This window comes from Myzus persicae, unplaced genomic scaffold, assembly GCF_001856785.1.
Source record: "Myzus persicae strain clone G006 unplaced genomic scaffold, MPER_G0061.0, whole genome shotgun sequence".
NCBI lineage: Eukaryota > Metazoa > Arthropoda > Insecta > Hemiptera > Aphididae > Myzus > Myzus persicae.
The window spans coordinates 111,663-135,129 of NW_019101919.1; the positions used below are offsets into that span (position 1 = coordinate 111,663).

General features: G+C 30.8%; 1 protein-coding gene across 1 annotated transcript; it reads left to right on the forward strand.

The window, feature by feature from the left end:
- The first annotated feature begins 969 nt into the window (after positions 1 to 969).
- Positions 970 to 14,393, forward strand: LOC111030763 (metalloendopeptidase OMA1, mitochondrial-like). Its single transcript, XM_022310431.1, has 2 exons — positions 970 to 2,788; positions 14,011 to 14,393. The coding sequence occupies exon 1, from the start codon at positions 1,742 to 1,744 to the stop codon at positions 2,717 to 2,719; it is 978 nt and encodes a 325-aa protein (XP_022166123.1). The 5' UTR covers positions 970 to 1,741; the 3' UTR covers positions 2,720 to 2,788; positions 14,011 to 14,393.
- The last annotated feature ends 9,074 nt before the right edge of the window (positions 14,394 to 23,467 follow it).

The window sequence follows — 23,467 nt, forward strand, 5'->3', positions numbered from 1 at the left end:
TAAGTCTTGAAAATGTAATACAAGAGTTCACATAAATTCTTATTGCTTAAACTAAAAATTGTTCAAAATTCAGCCACATCTCTTTTTTTTTGAGAGTTTAAATTCAAATTTGATGACATTGAATATTTTAACTAATAATAATGAATTTTTCATCAAACGGTTTTTGTGATTTTGTTATAACTCAACAGAGTTTAATCATAAAAACTTGAAACATTCATCCATTAACTACTTCAATCTATAATCAATGAAACATTAAAACATTTTTAGACAAATTGTAAGCAATTAGTAGGCATTTTAAATTTTATAAAATAGTCACATTTTATTTTTCAATAAATGTTGATTAACATTTTTTTTCGGTCAAAAAACTTAGCACTTGAAAATGTATATTTTTATAGTATATGTATGTATAGTTTTTATAAACCTTTCTTTTTTTTCTGTTCAAAAACCGGTATCGTATCGTTTATTCGCCAAATACGTACAATACAAACATGAGATAAATAATAATGATCATTTTTAACTGAGCTAAATTGATATTCAACATTTAAAAAAGTTTTAGATAATAGTTATCCTAATTTTGTTTCAACTAAGTTAAGTTAAAAGTTATATTTACACTTACAATTAATTTATTAACTTAAGTTATTAATATTATTATTATTTTTTTTAATACATCAATTATTATAGTCAGCAACATGGTTTAAAATAATAAAAACTTAATGTTTAGGCAATGTGTATCATCAATTGTATTATATTTATTATTTAATTATTTATAAATTAAAGCAACTTGAATTTAAATAAAAGTACCTTACTTGTTATTTATTAACTTTATATAAATCAAAATCTGTTAAGTTAAAAATTAAGATAGTTAAAATTAAATTTATAAACGCCAAGTTAAAAAGTGAAGATTAACTAAACTTTAACTTTTTAACTAGTTTATGCCCATGCTTGATTAAATATATAAGTATAATACAATAGGTTTCATTTATAAAATTTACCTTTGACAACTATTATTATTTAAACTAAAGAAATGTATTCTATGACTTTTTATCCACAAAAATAAGCGTTTCCTAAGATACAAAGGAAGTAGTTTAATTAATATTTTTTGTTTATTGCAGTACAGTGTTACATTTGCCTTAAAGGCGACTCAAATAATTTTCTTATTAAAATTATCATCTTCATGTTATTTCTACAATATGCAGACATTTCTATGTTTTAAACATTTATTTATAGGAATCATCCACTCTTGTCAATTTCAGATTTCAGATTATTGATAAAACCATCGTTTGTTCGGATAAGTGGCACGGAGTTTATAACATCGAATCCTGTGGTGAAGATAACCAAAAAGACCGAACTTCAATAGAAAAATCATGATGAGTAATTTACGATGCGACTTTAATATTATGTATATAAGTATTGAATAACGTATACAGTGCTAGAAGGTACCCACATACCAATAAGCGTTTATATTAAAATATTACCTATGTATATTCATTGTATATTGGTAACTATTAACAGTTGTAAGCATATATTCTATATCATACACCACACCGTATGGTATTTATTCGAGACTCACGAGTGACCACAAGTGGATCAACATTTTAATTAGGGTCGGGGAAATGAAATGTTTACAAAAATGAAATTTTTTTTTTTAATTTTTGTTTTTAAACCCTTCATGTTTCAACTATAGATAAACTGCAACGACAATAATCGACGGGTTTTTTTTTGATGATAATTGGACAGTTCGATGAGCATGTGTAAATTATGGGCGACGTTAGATTACATAGCTATAACGACCATCGCGCAATTGGCGATCGTTTTCGGTATCATCTTTGGCCTGGCCGCGCGGTTCTGGTGGACCCGGAACACGGTCGAGACAAGACAACAGTACTCGGCCATGTTCTGGGAGAACATCCTATACATCGAGTTGGCGGCGGCCTGCTCGCTGGCCCTGTTCGCGGCATTTCTGTGGAAGCACACGGAACGGGACCCGTGGACGGGCAGTCGCCGATTGCTCCTGTTCAGTGAACAGATGCTCATGAAACAGGCGGAGCGCGAGACGCGGGATATTCTGAAGTCGACTCGCCCGAATCAGCTCGACTCCACGCACCCTGGTTACGTGCGCGTGGCCGGCGTGGTATCCCGGCTGTTGGCCGCCAACTCCGGGGTGGACGCGATCCAAGACCACCAGTGGACCGTGGTGGTGGTGAACAGCCAGAGCGTCAACGCCATCGTCGAGCCCAACGGGTTGGTGTTGGTATACTCCGGGCTGATGTCCATGGCCAACGATGATCAGCTGACGATACTCATCGGCCACGAGTTTGCGCACTGCGTTCTCCGTCACGCCAACCAAATCAACAGCCTTAGGTTCGCGATCACCGCACTGTGCCTGGTGCCGGCGACCCCTTTGATCTTTGCCCTGCTGCCGTTAGGTTGGAACCTGTTGACACATTTGTGCTTGTCAACCGCCGTAACGTTGTTCATAGTACTGCCATGCATCCGGTCGTACGAGACCGAGGCCGACCGCATTGGAATGGAGATGGCCGCCAAAACGTGCGTGGACGTCACCCAGGGCCACCTGTTCTGGAGCTCTATGGCCACGACAAACAAACAGCACAAGCTGTGGTGGTGGCTGTCCATGCACCCGACCTACGAAAGTCGGTCCAGGCACTTGCTCAATTTGATACCCGCGGCCATGGAGATCCGAAGACAGGCTGGCTGCTAGCGCTCTTCGCGCCGACTCAACGCTCAGTCTCACCCCTAAAATAATTTCGTCCCGGCCGCCTCCTGAACGGTCAGTTTTCATAATATGTTCACGAATTTTGATTAGTTAGTTAAAATATAATAATGTATTGTGTTGTGCTCGCAAAATTATAATTAGATTTTGAGCGAAGTGTTGAATGTATTAATTTTACAATAACGTGTGTTTTTTTGTTTAGTATCTAGAGACACTTTTCTACTAATTACACTCTGATTTCTAACATTGATGGAAATTTCTGGTAGAAAATTGGATCTAGTCACTACTTTTGGGAGGTCAAAATTGAAAATGATCTGTTACTTCCTGTTGAAATAATTAGATATTTATTGTAATTTGAATATTATTTTAAAATAACTGTTGGTTAGCTACTAAAAAATTAGAGAATTTAATTTTGTTTCGTTTACTTTTAGTTTTTATCTAAAAATATCTATACAAAATTATTCGTTCTCTCAAAAACACATTGGATATCTTAAGTTAGTTATTAATCTTTCATTTCCCTTCTTGCAGTTTGTTGTCTCGTAACTGGCCGGGTGTTATTAAAAGTATAGAATTAAGTTTACAAGATATGTCGTTCCTCATACGAGTATGTTCTAAATAAATCTGTCATTTCCATCTTCGGAGATCTAATAGAGCTGCAGCATTCATCTGCTTGATCAACAATATTTGTCGGACATGATTATTCATCAATGTTCTGAAGAAAAGATTGGTGTCTCATAACTGGCGGTTTGTGTATGAAAATGTATAAGCTTAAGTCTATGTCCATAACATTACATTATTATATAAGTGTATGATTTACAAGATTGGTCGTTCACCATAGATACCAAATTGCCATTTCCATTCTCAGAGATCTAATAGATCAGCAGCATTCGTTTGTTTGACCAACAATATTTTGTTCTTGCCTTATTTATTGGATTTCATCTCAATCCATTAAAAATAGCTATGATCATGTTAATTTCGTTTAGCGCTTGTTGAGAGGATTGAATTATGTCAGAAACATCAAAGGGCCAGTCTTTAATCATACCGTTTAATATGGCGATATGTAGATGACGGTCTCCACATTTTCCGTAGTCTTCAGGAAAGGTTAACTAAAAAGTGTTTTATTTATATTTATTTATTTTGGTACAATAATAAGCATAAAAAACATTAAAGTTTCCGAATCAACCACATGTTGAACAAATTTAGATAGCAATCATCAAGACGGTCAAGCTTAGATAAAATTTTACAAAAATGTTTAAACATTGTCTATCTGAGTGGCCGAGTTGCATATTATAGTTAGTAGAAATATGACATCAAATTATTCATTTTTTTACAAATATATTTATAAATAAAATATATCTTTGGGACGAGCAAAGCAGAAAGGGACAGCTAGTAATTATATAAATATACATTTTATTAAATTAAAATATTAAAGGTGCTAATCGAATAATTATCTTTTATTCTACAAATGCGTGTCCGTACATTATTGTCATTATATTATATGTTTGCATTGTCATTAATTTATGCAGAGAAAATTTTGGAAAATAATTGCAAGGAATTGTTTTTTATTATTTATGTGTGGCTGAGGTCGAAGAGCATACACGCAAATAGTGCTATAGACGACAAACACAGATTGACGACACAGTGGTATGCGGCTGTACCTATATTTATACTAATACTATAGTACTATTATGTATGAGCGAAAACTCTGCAGGCGTTCGTAACAACTACCCAGCTCTCTCATAATAATAATATAAATATTATTCAACTCTCCATAATATTATGTATAATAACTGTGCATCATATCGAATTACTCTGATCTCGTAATTTATATTGATTATTTTTTTCTTATTAGTTCGTTGTAGTCAAGCCACCTTAATGGTAGTTTCAACTGAATTGTTTGAAGGGTGGTCAGGAGCTTGGTACAATTTTTATTTTACATGATACTAATAATTACAAATTAATTTAAACACCAATCTTGTTTAGACGATAATTCGTATTTTAAAGTGATCAGCCATTAGCGAACATAAAATTTATATTTCAAGGTCAACAAAATGCTGATAAGGTATAGGTATAATAGTATTTTTAACTATGAAATATTCGAGTACCACTCATTTTAAAATGTCTAAATAATTTAAATACTATGAAAGCAATTGTTTGTTTATAAAATGTTCATATGTGAAGGTCAAAACTTCTCTGATAAATAACTCTACTAGAGAAACTTGATTTCAATTTCATACAAACTAAAATGGTATTGTGGCGAACAGGCACAGTGACAATATGATTAAAAAATATAATATATATATAATTATAATTAAAATCTACCTATACAAAAATTGGGCAATTACCAAAGTACCAGTTAATTATATTTAATATACGTATTACACAGGTATTGTTAAGGGTTCTCGTAAGGGTTGTAATAATTGTTGAGTGGTAAAATAAACAGTTTTAACATAATATGTAAATATTTAAATATATATGAGGTCTTCGATAAGTATTGTATGACAAAAATGGTGAGGATCACTTAAGCCAACTTAATCCTTATTATTTTTGTTATTATATTTTCGTATACACATTATATTTTTAATGTTTTGGTCAAAACAGTTTATTTAAAAAAAAAATGTCTGACATTAATTCTCATTTCTCAGAAAATATTATCATTGCACTAGACCAGTAGGAAAGATTAAGTTCTTATTGAATGCATTAATTTAAACACACATTGTTTTTAACTTTAATTAAGTATGGTTGGATGATAAATGAGCTTCTCGTTCTATGTATAGTTTTACTTATTAAACTAGATTAGATAAGTTTGAGTTAATCAATACAGAGAATAGAATATCCAATCGAGAAATAAATATAGTCATAATGCCTAGATAACATTAAACAAAATATTTTGGTGCTTCAGTGGTTTTAGTCAGAATAGACAGAAACAAGAGAAAGAAGAAATGCTTTTTTTTCTATCACCCTAAAAATCGACTCTAAGAAAAAAACCTAAATCTGATGATCAATTAAGTGAATACTAGAAAACTAAATATAGATAATTAATAACTGTTTATTAGTGTCCCAAAAAGTATTTAGTATAAATGTTTACGCTTCAACACAGGGCTTCCTTTCTGCAGTGCATCGTTTGTGTGAATGTTTGGTTCAACTCCCATTGATGCAATGACTAAAAATAACACAAGATAGTTGATAATTTATCTTTAAGTTAAGTCTATCGTAATTTTTGGATACCTATGATTAAAACTAAATACAAATATTTAATCTGATATTGATTTCTTATTTTTGCAATCAAAAATACATATTTTCGAATTATTAGATACCTATATTACTAGGTATTATATTGTTTTATCACAAATATAACTATTGTTTTAATTCGGTCATTTACAGAAGTATAAAACATTAAAAATAAAATTGTATACTTATTGAACACAGGTACCATAATAAATATTTAAATTAAATAAATTCCATTATTATTACCTATTTGGGGTACAAATATCTTAACATTTGTTTTGGTTTTTAAATTGTATAAAGAACTTGTAACTTCACTTGTGGACAATATGAATATTGAATGAATTCGTTTTTAAAATAAATAGCCATAATAAACGTCTAAGAACTCCTATTTATAACATTTGAACGTGAACATGATCTGATTAATTTATAAACATAACTATCCATCGGACGACGTAGTCGTCAAAAAATAAAATAGTTAATACATTTATACCAATGATTAATTTTCTTTTTATGTACTATTCGCACTTATTATGATTTATCACGTTGGTCTCAACCACAGTAAACTTAGGTCTGGGCTTATTAGTATTTAAAAAACGAAGCGGTGTTGCAGTGCGGGCACTCGACCCGAAAAGCGAATGTGACGTGATGACACTGTCGTCTATACATACCACGCCGGATGAAGCTCTGTACGCAGCTATATTATAATAAGCCTATTATAATAATCGTTGTTATATTTCTCGTTCCGTTCGAAGACCGATCGCTTGAAGCGGATGTAGCCATGTGGAGATGGTCATAGTCATCCGTAACGTATTGTAACACTGCTGTATGCCATAACCATTAACCATGTTATAGGTGCATAAAACACGATATTAATATACGTTCATGCACAGTAGCAGTATTCGCGTGCGCGTATAAATTGTATGTACCTACCTTGTACGTAGAGCCACCCAAGTCACACATTTCGTACTGACACTTCCGTATGAAAGTATAGATGCGCGAGCCGGGGGCTGTTCACTTATATTGCGTAAGGTGGGCATATACGTTTTTACGGCGTTTGGGATAGGTACACGAAACTGTCGGGACGAGATAAATTGGCAATTTTACCCAAGTGGCGCGCGCATATATTATAGGCACATTTACACGCCGAACACAATCAGAACGCAGTCGCATAATCTTTATCAGAAAATCCGCTGCGTAACTTATCGTCAAGCATCATGAGATGGACTTTATTAAATCGCTTTCGTACGGTGGTTCGACATATATTATTATATAGGCACGATGAAAAACTGAGCATTCGACGTGGGCATCGAAATATAGTTTATATTATATTGTAGAAAATGAGACATCGTCGAAAGTCCATTAACCGTAATATGCGAAATTTGAGGAGGTTATGCAATGGAGCTCTGAGTCTTCTTATTTATATAGTTGTTTAAGTTGTCGATCTTTTGAATATTCAAATTGAATCAAAATGGAAAACCAGGAAAAAAATTAAGAGAAACAATTATTAGCAAAACAATGTAAAAATGAATAGTAAAAAGATTGAAATTTATCAAAAAAAAATAATCGGTTTTTTTTTTGTAACGGACAGTTGTTTTTAAATTATATTTTTGAAGTAGCTATCAAAGTCATGCAGAATTTGGGGCGACTCTGAAACCACCATTTTTGTTGTATGTTTAGCTAATGGTAATAGTATGAAACCTATCAATCTTGCATATCTTAAATTTGGTCAATTGCTTTTTGAGTTACAATATAAAATGTATTATAAGGTGACATTGATAAGAATATTTTAATTGTATGAATAACAACAACCAAACAATATTAAGGTTGATAACAATATAATTAGTTGACAAACTCAGTCTTTAGGAACAGTATTGAATACATAATATAATAAAACTAAATCGGTATAAATATAAAAATATTCATTTAAATAGATTTGTATCGAATTAGGTAAATAAGTAATCACTAGGCAGTTAGGGGGGTGTTAACAGGATGATGTCAAATTCTACTTTTTGTATTATTTTTGTCCTATAAAGTATATGATAAAGTCATAGAAGTATGTGTATTTAACGCTGTCTGATAATAGTTAAAAATTCCTATCTTACAATGTCTCTCTAACATCAGACACAGGTTGTGGAAATATGTATTATTTCTAACACATAATGGTCTTGGATTTTAAAATTTTGTTTTTTGTCATCTATAAACTTTCAATTACATTTTCTACTACAGCTACCTTATACATAAATCATTTTTTTAATTTTGCTAACAACCTGAACATTTAATAGGTAATACAAAATCAACAATTCTTAAATAGTCTTTGTCTGTTCAACAACTATATGTCCAACTGAATTTTTTTTTGTTTTCATACATACGAACTACTGAAATCATTGTTGTTTCAATATATTTTGTTTATTTGTTAGCAATTATTGAAGTAATTATTAACGAATAGCTGGTATTTATTTTTGGTTTTTCTGAATACACTTCAGTTCAGAATCTCGGAAAATACTATGTTCATTAATAATTAGATTGCTTATAATTTATAACAAATATCTTCATAACCGATATATAAGTTTATGATAACAGAATTAACATAACATACCTATTGGATTATCTAGAACAGTTTTACAATATTCAGTGGAAAATAACAGTTAATGTTATTTTTGCAGTACCTATAACAGACAATAATATTAAAGATTTAAAACAGCCATCAATTTTGATAATAAGTTAGCATCATTCTGTAAATGAAAATAAAACTTAAATATCAGATTAACAAAGTCACCCCAACACTACTATTTTTCAAAACAGTTTGGCTTCTTTTGAGTTGGGTAATGATCAACTGTTTGCATTTGTGTATTAGTATTTCTATGTTGTTTTAATTTTTTTCAAAATAAAAAAGCTTGAATATGTAATAGGTACTATTGTTAATACATAAGTTGTTCTAAAATATCGGAAATACATTGCATTTTTCTATAGTTAAATTATTAACATTAAATTCAAATTAGATGATTATGATTGTACAAAAAATAACGATAGAAAAAAATATATATATTAACTATCCATTTCGTATATTATTACATTAAAGAAGCAATGAAATAATTTTAAAATGTTTAGACTAATTTAAAGCTGTATGTACTACTATTTTATTCATGCAGTTGTAAGTCGGTATTGACTAAGTATGAGTGGATAGCAATAATATGTATGGCATAATAAATCGTATGATACATTAATATGTATCATTGTAATAATTTAATATCATTAATAAAATATATGTAACGTATGTTTCAACTATTAGCTTAATTTACCGTAATACTAATATAAAAATAAATTACCTAGGAATAAATTATAAAACATCTATATAAATATAAACTAACACACCGTCTATTCTTACATTTTTTTTCTTCAAATTTAACACATCCATTATTGCAGTGACCTCTCAATGATGAGTTATGTACATTCGAAACCTACTACACAACAGCGCCCACTTCTTATGTACTTTTTCCATTTGCTTTTTACCCAACCCCATTTAGGGTATTCGATGAAATCATACACAATTTATTATTGTTGGACGTTGGTATAATAGCCAAGTCAGTCAATATAATAGCCCAAAGTTTCTCCTTAAATATTCCACTCCTATATCAATGGCTACTTATCGTGTACCAACAGTACACTGTTATGTGGCACTGTGCACGACGTATTGAATTTTTGTCTCGCATACTGTGTAAAAAATACTTTTGAAATTTAGTTTATGTGTAGTATTTTACACAATTACTCAAATAAAAGAGAGTAAAGTAATCTTAATGACTAAATGGATTTTACATTTAGTTTTCAAATACAAATATAAATACTTTTAAGAACTCACGAGTTTACGATGATTGATGGCTCTTCGTCACCTGATTCGTCAGAAGCATAGGAATTTTTTTTTGATACATAAAAAGTTTGGACGATGATATAAAGTATTTTTGAAATTGGGGGGGGGGGGAGACACAAAAATAAAATATGATGATATTATTGTATTTTAATAATATCATAAGTATAAATGCATAAGTACTCAAGACATATTTTTAGTATTTAGTATTTTTGAAACATAAAATTTTAACATAATTACTTAAAATAAATACGAAATGTTTTGTTTCTGAAATGAAAATAAAATGTACTAATTTGAAACACAAAGACAAAAATATTTATTTTAATACTTAAAGGTATATGTACATACGATATATAGGTAGATAGTATGTTTATGGCGTCGGCGTCGTTTCCTCTTAACCAAGTTCGCTTCACGCCTGACGATCCCGGGTCGTGGTTGGAGCTTTGATGGCGGGGCGGGGTGGAGTACTCGTGGGGAAATTTCTGCGGTTCTTTCACCGAGGAAGAGGGGGGGGGGGCTGACGTCTCCGGCGGGCCACCCCGAGCGTCGTCGCCGCACTCTGCCAGTTATAATCTTATTACTGTAATATATTAATACCATGTAAGTGCGTAGTGTGATCCCGATGGTGTGCGTTTCCGGTTCCTATTAATACAACCCCCGCGGTCCCGTTGCGCATACGTGTGTATATTATGGGGGGGGGGGGGGAGGATTAGGTGTTTTGCGCTTGCTGTGTGATCAACCATGTCAAATCCTTTCCATCCATATACCCATACGCGTAAACGTAATATACTAATATTATATTGTATAAAATAAAGTTTTTTTTTTATCTTCGATTTTACACTAAGTCGACTCGACATCACCCGTATATTATGATGATCGATCTTCGAATTTCAGACTTACGTATTTTTCGTTCTGAAAAAAAACGTGTAACGTGTACGAAACGGGTTATCTGAACATTATCCGAGTAGAGTTTATAATATTATAGCAACCGAATAATATAATCTCTTTAATGGTTAAGACGGAAGTGAAAAGATCAAGCAGAATATTGTTCAAAATTGTCAGTAAAACCATTTGAAAATATTGCAGAAATAATACAATTAGTTATAAAGCAAAACATTATAATATAATATTATTATTGTCATGTTATTAAAATGTTGATCAACTATTGTAATACTGTTGATTTCTCAAGATCTCAAAAACTTTAATTCCTATAAGCTAACCCGAAGTAAAACTCGCAGGCCATAGTATTTAATATTATAGAACTGGGGACACACGTTGAAAGCAACGCTATATAACGGGTATAATATATATAGGTACCTTGTACCAACGTAACAATCACTATCGATTTGATTACCTTCCATATATGTTTACATATTGGGTTTGTTTGAATTACAAGAGAACCAAAATAAAATTAAATAGCGTTGTCTTTTGCATCGACTAGACGGTTTACGTAAGCTCGACCAGCAATTGAAAGGTGCGCCCGAAAACCCTTTTTTATGTATTCTGCTCCCGGTCTTCAGGTTGGTTAAAAAAAAAGGTATGTTATGTGATCTGCTCTCTCGTGTTTATCGTTGGTATCAAATAATCAATATTATTCTGAAAAAATTTAGACAGTATTTTTTTTTTTTAAATATCACAAATTTTTAGAAAAATATTATAATACGTTAAATGTTTTGTAAATAGTTTAGATAGATGGTTTTATCGAAATTATTGATAATTAGATTATCTGTGACGAAATTCTAAGAATATGACTAACAATCATATTATACTATTTAATTTGATCATTTTAACAGTGCTGACGCTCTGATGGTCAAACTTTAGAATCAATAATCACAAATTATTAACTTTGAATTTCGTAAAATTGTAGGTACCCATACTCCCCATATCGAAGATAAAAAATATGTAGTGACTCGCTATAATATCGAGTAAAAAGTTTTTTTTAAATTTTGTTTATTGTAGATAACGTTATTTTTATTAATGATTTACTGTTCTACAATAGACGACAATTACTAATTCGTTTTTGTAGTTTTATTTGATTATTGTGCTCATTATCAATGAATCATGAATTAATTATGCAATGAATTCAGAATTGGGTATATTATACATTAAATATGCATAACAATATTATTGTTTAATGTTTATTACTGTCCATTAAACACGTTACGGAATTAGAACATGTTTTCATATTTAATATTTATGCATTGAGCGATGTATAGAAATGTGCAGATTACATGTTCTCCCTTCTTTGATTGATATAACAATATAAACGAGAGCAGTTTGCTGTTTACACGTGTGATTTTATTTACCTGGATTATTCGAGCGCAGCCTGGTATATTATCCAAATAATGATGTCGACCTCACACGCTGCACACTCGTAATGTGCTGCAATGCAAGTATACTATATAATTCTACCTATATATATATATATAACCTGTATATATATATGGTATTCGAATAATTTGTTACGCCATCGCATGCGATAAATCGCACGAGCACGTCTCAGAACTTTTCGCATTATTTGACATTCGTCCGACAGACGCGCACGCTGTGTTCAGAGTCCCGTCAATGGGGTGGCGCGTGCATGGGTTTTGCAGCCCCGTCGGGTGTGATTCGCACGTTCTATAATACAACAACGAAATTCGTTTTCCGTATCAGACTTACGGCACCGACCCTATACAGTTCGAATCGATACAGGTACTTATGGTATTTTTGTACGCGGTACAATATGGATTAAACGGAAGTCGTGTTCGGTTTCCTGAAACCGAGGTCTTATAACTTTATGCAAACTCGTTGTGAACTCAATTAAAACCTGATCGGTCTTGATTCCCTGAACCAATCAAAATCGTTCACCAAATAATGCAGGTATTGGTAATAGATTATGTAATTTTGAAACCGGGAATATTCGTGTTTGCGTTACTTACAATATAATTCCAACATAATGTAGGTACCTACTGTATTTTATCCCGCGTCACGGTTCTGGATAAACTTTGAGTGAATAAATCAAATACGATAAAATATACAGAAAAATAAAATCAAATATTTGCCCAAATAATTAAGTAATATATAAACAGGTATTGACTGCCACGAATCGAATGTCTATTTACCCAGCATTTACCTGTATCTATCTTTTTATAGAAATGTGTCATATATTATAAAATTTAGCGTTAAACAAATTAATTCAAAAAAACTATCGAACCCGTTGAAGATAATGTCCAAACGACTTGGAAAACCGTCCATCGATATCAGCTAGGTAATGTTGCACTGCCCAGTTCACAAGAGTCACATTATTATCGTCGTCACTATTGCAACTATCACGTTTTACAATTTTTGTGTGGAGTGTGGACCCGTTTAACAAGATGTGGTGATATATGGATGAGACTTTAGATCTATTGTCTATAGCCTGTGTATACTACAACTATATTTATGTATTACAAAAGTAGTGAATTCCATTGGGTGTGCCATACAGTTTTAAAATTGTGTCAAGAAAACTTGAACTTTTTATTTAAAAAAATACAGTAAATACCTATTAAAATATAAAATGTTATCAAAAACAATTGAAAAAAAAAAGAGTAAAGAAATTATTGTACTATATTATTACACAGTTCATATTATCATTGATTATAGAATAAACTATTTATTCTATAATCAATGATATTATGTTTCCTTTATGCATTATAATTGTTAATGTATGAAGTATGTATCTTAATGAAATACATATTCCTATCATATTTGATATGGACAACAATATTATTATTTTTCTAAAAATATTTTTACTTAAAACCTCTTTTAATCTGTAAAATGTATCATAAAAAGCTTAGTTGGTCTAACAGTCTCTGACTCCCATTACCCCTCATACACGCCCTTGCTTTATATAAGTTTTGTAATTATTTATTATTTATTTTTAGATATAATATTATATTTTTTAGTTAATAATTATCATTCATATTTTTCAATAAAATTTAACAATTACTATAGAGAAACCAAAATTATTGAGTGTGGGATTTTTAAAACAATTGATAGTGTATTAAAACGATTTTCTCGTTTTCAGTGTAAATTTCAGGGGGGAGAGGTGACTTTTGTAGGATAATCGATATCATACAATGCATAATATTATACAATGATTCGTTTCGTTTACATATTGTTTGTTTTTGTTTTTCATGTTTCAATATGTATGGTCGTAATTCTGCAGCCACCATCAACGATTCTACTACACCTGCTACTATTATTACCAGCTGGTGATAACTTCAAGGACGCCTTTTTCGCAGGGATAGAACGAAAACTTCGTCGATAGGTATTTAAAAAAAGTGTTCCGTTACAATAAGCTTATAACTAACTCTTGAGTTATTACGGTTGTTGTCCGTCGCAAAACCACACCAAAGAAGATTAGTTTTCTAAACAAACTACGGTTCACTGTGATCGATATATAATATATATATATATTTGTTTGTATTTTTATGAACATGTATTTTATGTTTTTTTTTTTTTATATCAAACGTCATAGGTACGCAGTTGCTACTTGATATTCTTGTGAATTTATATATTTTTTTAGTGCTGTTGTGGAATATAATTACAAACATGTACATTTAAATTTCATAATGCATTTTTTTTTTCGGAAATCCTCATCTATAAATTATTACACGGTACGGTAAATAGTGAACTTCTCAAGTGATGTATCTATAAAAATATTATAACAATATAATTGAGTTGTGCACATAACAAAAACAAATTTACATAACCAGTGAAAAACCATTGCTTTCTGCCGTAGATATTTCTCTGAAAAAGGCTGTGAAAGGTTAAATATTCACTGTTGCTGATTATTAGTTATAATATTAGTTAAATCTATTATAACAGTGGCCGTGGAGGAGAATAAAAAAAATCGATGGTTGAATGTTGACGAAAAATGTAGCACACTGCCGAATTCGACTGTACATGTTTAGTGTACTAGACATACAATATGTGAGGTAGGTATCAGGTGAAGGGGCAAGTCTTACGAAAGTGATGCACCCCTATGCAGTGGTTGCGCAAAAAAAGGTATACGTTTCAGGCAGCGACTCTTAGATTTTAAACAAAACAATAAGGCAAAATAAAAAGCGGTAGTTAAATGGTTATACGTGGTCTATTTTGGATAAGAGGCATAACAAGTTTATTCTACCCACCTACGGTAAAAAAGGATAATTGTTTTGTGTTTCTAAGTATGACTGTGTAAGATACGGCAATAAGCCTTACATTTTATATTTCAGTATAATTCCTTAATTAAGTAGGTCAATTTATGAACAGTTAATTAATCCACAAAGTCATCAGAATAAATGTTTATTAAAAAAAGCATAATAATAATATTATATTGTGACCGCAATGATTCTAACTTAATAATTATCCATTAGGGATTAATAATGTATTTCACTACTCAGAAGCCACCCTAAAGAACATAAAATATTTGTGAAACTCGTGAAATTATCCTTACGACGACACTGCATTCGCAAATAATAATTATAATCACGTATCGAAGTTTCATAGCCGTCGGAGCACATTTGCGTGATATTTTTGTAACACGGCGTTTCAGACAGGCGATTTAGCTACACGAAAACGATTGTAGCTAAAGATCAAATTTGCTGTGTTACATATTAGTATGATATTGTTTCAATGTATTTCGATGTTTTTAATACTATTATCCTTTCGCTATCAGACTGTTATGTACACCATTGTCATAGTATGGATTGTTTAAGTACATCAAACTACGAAACAAATGAGTGAGTGTAACAATAATATAATATGTATAATATATATAGCTATAATATTTTTTTTAGTAATGTTTGATTTGCGAATGTCTATTTTGAAATACATGGAAATTATAGAAACATTCTAAAATAATCAAAACCATTGATAAAATATAGTTGGGTACTTAGATTAATTATGTAATTTTAATGTCGTAGTTCATAATTTTATTAGGGAATTTTAACACGAGTCATAATGGCCCATTTCCAAATAAAGTACGTTTTTGAATGTTTAACGGATATAATTCATTTGACATTTTATATTGTTATATTTTCAATATTCTATAAAGTTTAAATTCATTATTTTTACTGAATTACGTACATACGTATGTATAAATAAAAATAGTACATGGGTCCTATCACAGAACATTATGTAAATGCACTAGAATTAAAATTCAAAAACCCCCATTTTGAGTGACTTAAAATGTGTAGACAATGCATTTAGTAATATCTTTAGCATGCATCAGGTTTTTAAAATTGTTTTTAACCCTCATTTTACTGAAATGCTTTAATGTCATAAGTCAGACCAAATAGTGTTTTTACCGCAATAAAATATAGACGTAATTTTTCAATGTCACCTACACAAGTATAGGTGCCAAAAATTTGAAATTATTAGAAGTATTCAAGTATATATCTAAAGCAGCTCAAACACTGTTCTTAGTCACCTACGCATTTGTTATAAAACCCTCGTGTGCAATGTGTACATGATTCAAACTTGTTTTTTTTTTCATTTTTTTTCCTACTCACTCAATGTAATTAATTTTGTTGCTGTGCGCGTGCAAGAGATTTACGGCGATAATGTTTGTGTGCAAGTGTTTGTGTCTGTGACCCTGTAACTGAAATTACACCGAAGACGTTAGAAATTATTACGGTTTTAATACTTTATCAAGAAACAGTTTTTGATTGCAACGTTTCACAAAATATAAGACCAATTTTATTTTTAAATTTGTATTAGGTACAAAAACAATATATAAACATTTGATTGGAAATTATTTATGATAATTTATATACCTTTGGGTAATAGTTTAAAACTATTCAATATTTATTTTCAAATATTACAATTTAAAAACGTATATTTTTCAATATATAATTGAACAAATAGAAAATTTATATTTTAAGGCGTTAAGTACGCCAAAACAAAATATTACAATTATTTTGTTGACAATTATGAAGAACCTAGTAACTAAACGAATGAAGAAGGAAAAAGAAAATTCCAAAATATTATGAGTAGATTAAGCACCATTGTCCATTATTACAGTTTACCTACACTTTGAAGTAACTTTGAATACTGAGAAAACTGCATTAGAGTTGAAATTTAATTATTATGATATATGAGATAAGTACCTAGGTATAATACAAGCGTCCAGCTTAAATATCGAAATAAATTCTAGAATGTTGTTTTCATAATAGCAGAGCACTACTAATTCCATGTGTTATTATAGTTATAATAGAATAGAATTATGAGTTCTTATGAAATAAATGTAGTGTAATTTAATGGTAACATAACAATATATACATAAAATTTAAATCGTAATTAACTTATTAATTCAATAAAATAAACATTGCAGGAAAATATTTAAATTTAATTTCTTCAACACATTATATATATCCACGAAATTGCAAAAAAAAATATACGCTTATCAGCTCAGTCGTATAATTTATATTTTATCAATTTAATGTATATACTATATAGTGAAATATAATTTCATATCATTGTAAATTAATAATTTTATAAAATATATGAATTAAATGATAATTATATGTAATGTTTTGATCGAAGACCGTGATTTTGATGTTATAACATGAATCTAACATAGGTAAACTGAAAATGATCTGTCTGCTTTACTCGTCTAATAAGTAATAAATAATGACTTATCATACCAATAATATTAGTGCTGGGCTGTGAACCCGAATCGTTTATTCGGATTTTGGGTTTCAGGTCTCTACTCCCATACTTCCAGATAAAGGATGTATTCTAGCGTTCTAAGTAATAAAGAGTAAATCCAGGATTCAGAATAAAAAAATACACAAAATTCTGAGTGCACAAAACTATTGTTAGCATTAGTGTTAAATACTACAGTAAAATATTAATTTAAAAACATTGAAACTTATTTTTATAAATTATAAGATATTTTCTAGAATACTATTTTTTAATCCATAAAATATTTCCAATACACTTAACTACTAAATTAATGGATGAAACAATGTATAGTATCTAAATGGCAATATATTGTGTTGATAATAATTGATATTTAATAATTAATACCCATTAGGTACCAATTGATTTTTTTTATCAATTTTATTTTGATATCTATCAACATGGTCTCCTATACACGGCCACACGGAGTTTGGATCTAATGACTGTCCAGCGTTTTTATAAAAAAACAAATCTTTGCCTGGGCAAAGCCAGGTGGGACAACCAATGTATATTATCATATAACTATATAAGTATTACTCTAAACATTGGCTCTAAAAATAGTGTTTTGAAAACGGTGGATTATATTAAATAACCCTTTAGTTTAGAATAGTGAGGTAGGTACTAAAATATACGGTGATGGGTATACGTTATTATCGTATTATCAAACGAGTACGGCGTTGATCATAGTCAATCAGGTCGGATCGCCAACGAACAGCGTTGGGTATAATGTCGACTATATAATAACTTTCATGTCGAAGTTCACCGCTGAGTTATGATATTTGTGGCACAGTGATAATTATTGAATTTATTTATAAATTAATTATAGGTACTATATAGTAGTGTGTAACGTACAAAACATAACCGAACTAATTACTACTAGTATCGTCCAGTGGTCGAAATTGTAATAGAAAAATCATATTTTTCATTTTTGTGATTTATTTATACAATTAAGTGAGCATGTACAACCTTATTTTATTTAGTTTTTATTAGAATTGAAATAGAAAATAAACACTGAATTGATTCAAGTTCAAAATAGAAATTGTTTTAACTATTTTTGCTCCTTTTTCAAATTGCCAATAGTTTCAACAATTCTTTTGTTTACAAAATGCGCCATCTTTCAAGTGTTAATTAGTATTAATTGTGATGAATATGCATATTGTGTACGTTTTTTATACTCGTACGATACATAAAAAAAAAAAGAATATAAAAACCGACCCGTCGACAGAAAAAAAGTATCCTTGTCGCAATCGTTTGATTATAACAAAATAGGTAACTACTGTATAATTGAAACTGCGTCGACTCAAAGACTCATCACGAATAACAATGTAATATATGGTGAGTCGTCAGTGATAGGTGCGTTTTTAATAATAGGATTTTGAATATTATGACCATTCGTCAAGATAAATTTACATTCTAGGTTGTATTTTTAAAAATAAATTCTCCTTATGATCCACCCAGGTTGTCGGAATCTGCCTGCGAGTAAATCGGTCGGCCTTAAACCATCCGCATCTGCAGTACTTACTCGCATCGTGGTAATGAATTGTACCAACACTTCAGGAATACCGACCCACGAAATGGCCATCATCAATTTAATAATTTTGACCACGGGACTCAAAAAAATCCAACGACTATAGTATGACAGAATGTATATACCCACAAAAGCTCATTTTTCGATACATTATCCGCATCCTGCCACATACATCAACCACAAAAACAAAAGTTGAACTAGTTGTGTAGGGAAAGGGGCGGTGGGAACAAACCCCTCCCCCAGTTTGATAGTCAAATATTTACAGTAAGTACCTAGTACTAAATCAATTATAAAAAAAAAATATGTTCAAGTTCGTAACTAATAATTAATAAAAAAAATAATCACTATCCGTGCTCTTGATGCTGGATCCAATCTTGAGTTTAGCTATTTACTGTTTACAACAGTAAATTGTCACTACTGTTGTATCTATCAAAGTTTTATTTTCTATATGTTGTTGGAATGATGAGTTCAAATCAGGAACTCGGTCAGTCAGGATGAATGTATACGGAAAAAGCACGGAAGTGTAAAAAAAATGAAAACAGCTTTTAAAAACAAAACAAATGATTTTTGTTTGTTTTGAACGTCATGTTTTTAATTGCTCGAAACGAATGTACTTAGAACGAGATTAAAATATTGCTGTTTTTGTTTTTACGTTTTAAATGGTATTCAGCATGAAATGTTTAAAACAATTCACAGTCCGTGTAAAAATTTGCAGGTCACGTGGTTCGTATATATTTATGGCGGGACTCATATTCTACTTAGGGAAACAAAGGCAATAGTGGACGTGTTTTGTTTAAATATTTGTTTCTAAATATTGATTTCCGACATGCAAAGATTTTGCTGGAAAAATTAAACAATTTACTTAACTATTTAAATTGTTTTATTCAGCTGACGTCATTCTTCACAATAATCGTTTCTGTAATCAATATTCTACGAATCTACATGTACAATAACTATACTATTATTAAAGTTAGGTATATAAGAATTGAGTGCATTTTATGCAATGAAAGGTAACTTTATTTAAATTCTTATCGACACTTGACAGATGCATTCACATCATATTTAAGCTCAACTGCAATTAAAAACTTTACAATTATTAACAAATACATATAACGCTTTCAGTATTTTACCCGAATGTATTTCCTTTGGACAACAACTAGGACGTGGATTTAAATGATTTAAAAAACAAGAAAAATTATTTACATTAATATAGTTTAATGAAAAAATAATATTAAAAAAATTGTAAAAAAGTCCATACATTTATTTAACATAATTTAAAAAAAATTGGCTTGACAGTCAAATTTGTATTTTTAAATTGTTATTTGTGTTTTGGTTTTGATGCAAGTCGTAAATAAAACTAAAAATTCATTAGCTACATTATAATATATTTCTGATTAGATATGCCGCAAATATTGTTTGTCTGAACATGTGAAGCCGCCACCGCTTTTCTCTAGTACATACACGTCTACTTAATAAATTATATGACCATGCATCATGCAAAATAAATAATATTTACACTTTTTTAAGAATTACATTTTTATAAAATGTATGAAAAATGCTCTCAATAGATAAAATTTTCCTAATTCCCAAATAAATCCAAATTAAAAGTTTCATTTCTAAATTGTATGATAGTATAATGTATGAAACAAGTTTTTTGGTAAACGTGTATTAAGAAATAAACAAAAAAAAAACATCATTTCCACCCTAAACTAATAAGTAATAACTAAGAATTAATTGGCATGATGCATATTTACGAAATGAGGTGTGTTGTTAGTATCTAAGTTTTTATTGACAAAAAAATACATTTGATAATGAAACCCATCTCATCACTTACAAATGTAAAATTCTACGGTTGATAAAAATGTCAATTATTATAGACCTTATAATTCTTTCAGTATATTATACAAATATCAAACACATAATATACTACACACACATTTACTTATTATTATGTATTATTATTGTACGGGACACTTTACACTATCAGTGTTTATACTGTCTATTCGTACACCATTTTAATAAGTTATAAAATTAACTTTTTAAATTAAATTGTTCTTAAAATACAGGCATGAAAACTTATTTTTCTATGAAATTAGATGCTAGGACCATAAAAGTATATCGGTAAACATACTTGGTTCTATAAACGACACCTATTGTGGATATCTAAACGTTTGTATCAAAAGAAGGGTCTACCTACATTATAATATGGTGTGATAAAAGTTTGAGTACATGAGCCGATATTGTAATGTAGAGGGATATTGAAGGACGGCGAAAAAAGTGCGGTTCGGATATACCACGGTAGCGTATCGGTATATTAAACCATTTAAACCCATACTATAATTAATAATTGTGTGTTGTTTATTTATATCTAATGCGCAGGCCGAAAAAAACGCGTGTCTGCAAGGAATGCAGACCTTATTCCCGGGTTTTGACGGTTATTTTTTTTTCCATTTCTCCTCGTTCGACCGGTAATTATAGTAGTATTGTTACAGCCTGGCGGTGAAATACAATAGAGTAAAATATAACACACACACACACACACACACACACACACACACACACACACACACACACACACACACATACACACACACTCGCACACGTTTACGTATCGTACGGATTTGGTAACAAACGGAGAATTAGTTCGTTCAACACTGCCACTTAACGAAAAATCCACGATACGGAATTGTTTAGCCTCTCTCGTTTTTTTAATTATTGTTTTTTTTTCCACAACAGGGGACAGAAGTTGTCCGTACGAAAATACGATAGGTACCTGATACCCACCTATAATAAAATATATTGTCCCTTAAGGCTCGGGTACGACCGCAAGACGTAACGCGTGTTGTAATAATACATGTAATTACGGGTGCACGGACCGATGAGCTCCTTCTTAACATCCATTTAATAATGTTTATACAACATTCTTCGGAACGCCTACGAGACGTTAAGTGCGAGTGCCCGTATAAACCGTATAATTTTGTCTTTCTTTATTATTTAATATGCAGTAGGTAATATTATTACTTATAATAATGTGTGATTTTCCACGGACGTCAACAAAGAGTAAAAGGTACGCACGAGGATTGCCGTTCGTCCGGGCGTGTGTTGTAGACGTTGTAGTTGTAGTCGACTATATTACAGACGGAGAAAAATGTCTATAAAAACCGAAAATTCGACGTGATCGTACGAATATGTAATATTTTTTTTAAATATCGTGTTGTTCGGAGCTGCCGAAGTGTTGAAAGCGTCTGTTACCCGTGTACCAACACGCCCATTATACACTTCGGTATAATACGCATTGTATAGGTTAGGTTAGTTTAGGTTAGGTACGTGTATATACGTGTATTATAATATCGTATATAAGATAATAAAAATTACAAAAAGACATTCGGGTTTAGAGAGGGATGACGATTGTAAAAACCGAATTGCACAATGTTATATTCGTACTTTGCCGCTGTTATGCGCCTGAAAATTATGTTAAATAATTTATAATTTATACACATTTGTACTACCGACGACGAGCCTCAACGCTCGAAAACGAATCATCTATCACTAACGGAGAGGTCCGCTCCGGAATACTTTAAGTACCTACCCAGTTAAAACTATATAATAATAATAAAATATTTTATCGTATAAACCTAATCCACCGAATATCGGCTTTGAAGTTTTTCCTATGTACGAGAGAGGTTCCTTTGTAAAACGTTTCACCTACTTTATGTTATTTACATAATAATATATAATATTGTGTGGTTAATATTCACGAGGTGTCCTCCTACACTACACAAAGTTATACAAGTTATGTCCGTGTTTTAATACGATCGGTGTTTTAATAATTATAATAATTACAATACAATCAACCACTTTGAGTGGGGAAAAATAAATTACGAAGTTAATTTTCGAATTTCTCCCTTTGAAATCGACTCAATATAATGCCTTCATAATATACACAACGCTTCGTGTTATGCATAAATCAAAAAGACTTCTCCGACGTTTTATGTCCAATATACATTTTTCGATTTTTTTTTCTTTACTATGCATAGTAGATACACGTAAGTATCTATATTATAATATACCGTTTTGAGCTCATACCACAACAAACACTTATAACTCTGCCGTTTTGAAAATATAAACCACCTATATATTGTTTACCATATTCATTATTATACGGTGGTAGTGGTTATGATTTGTTCGGTTTTTGGTGCAATAAAAAGTTTACGACTGTCATGGCAATTGTTGCCCTAAAATATAAGTACCATCATGAACACGTATTATTTATTATCTACATCGGATTAAAAATTTAGAAATGTACACAAGCATTCTGCTTGAATTGTGATGACACACTATGAAATATTATTGCAGTGTGCATGGCATTTAACCGTGACCATGGCAGGATTAAGGACCCATTGGGCCCCAGGGCTGAAATTTTAATATG

What these genes read in the sequence shown, in the direction of transcription:
- LOC111030763 (XM_022310431.1), top strand. Translation starts at nt 1,742, where the DNA reads ATGAGCATGTGTAAATTATGGGCGACGTTAGATTACATAGCTATAACG.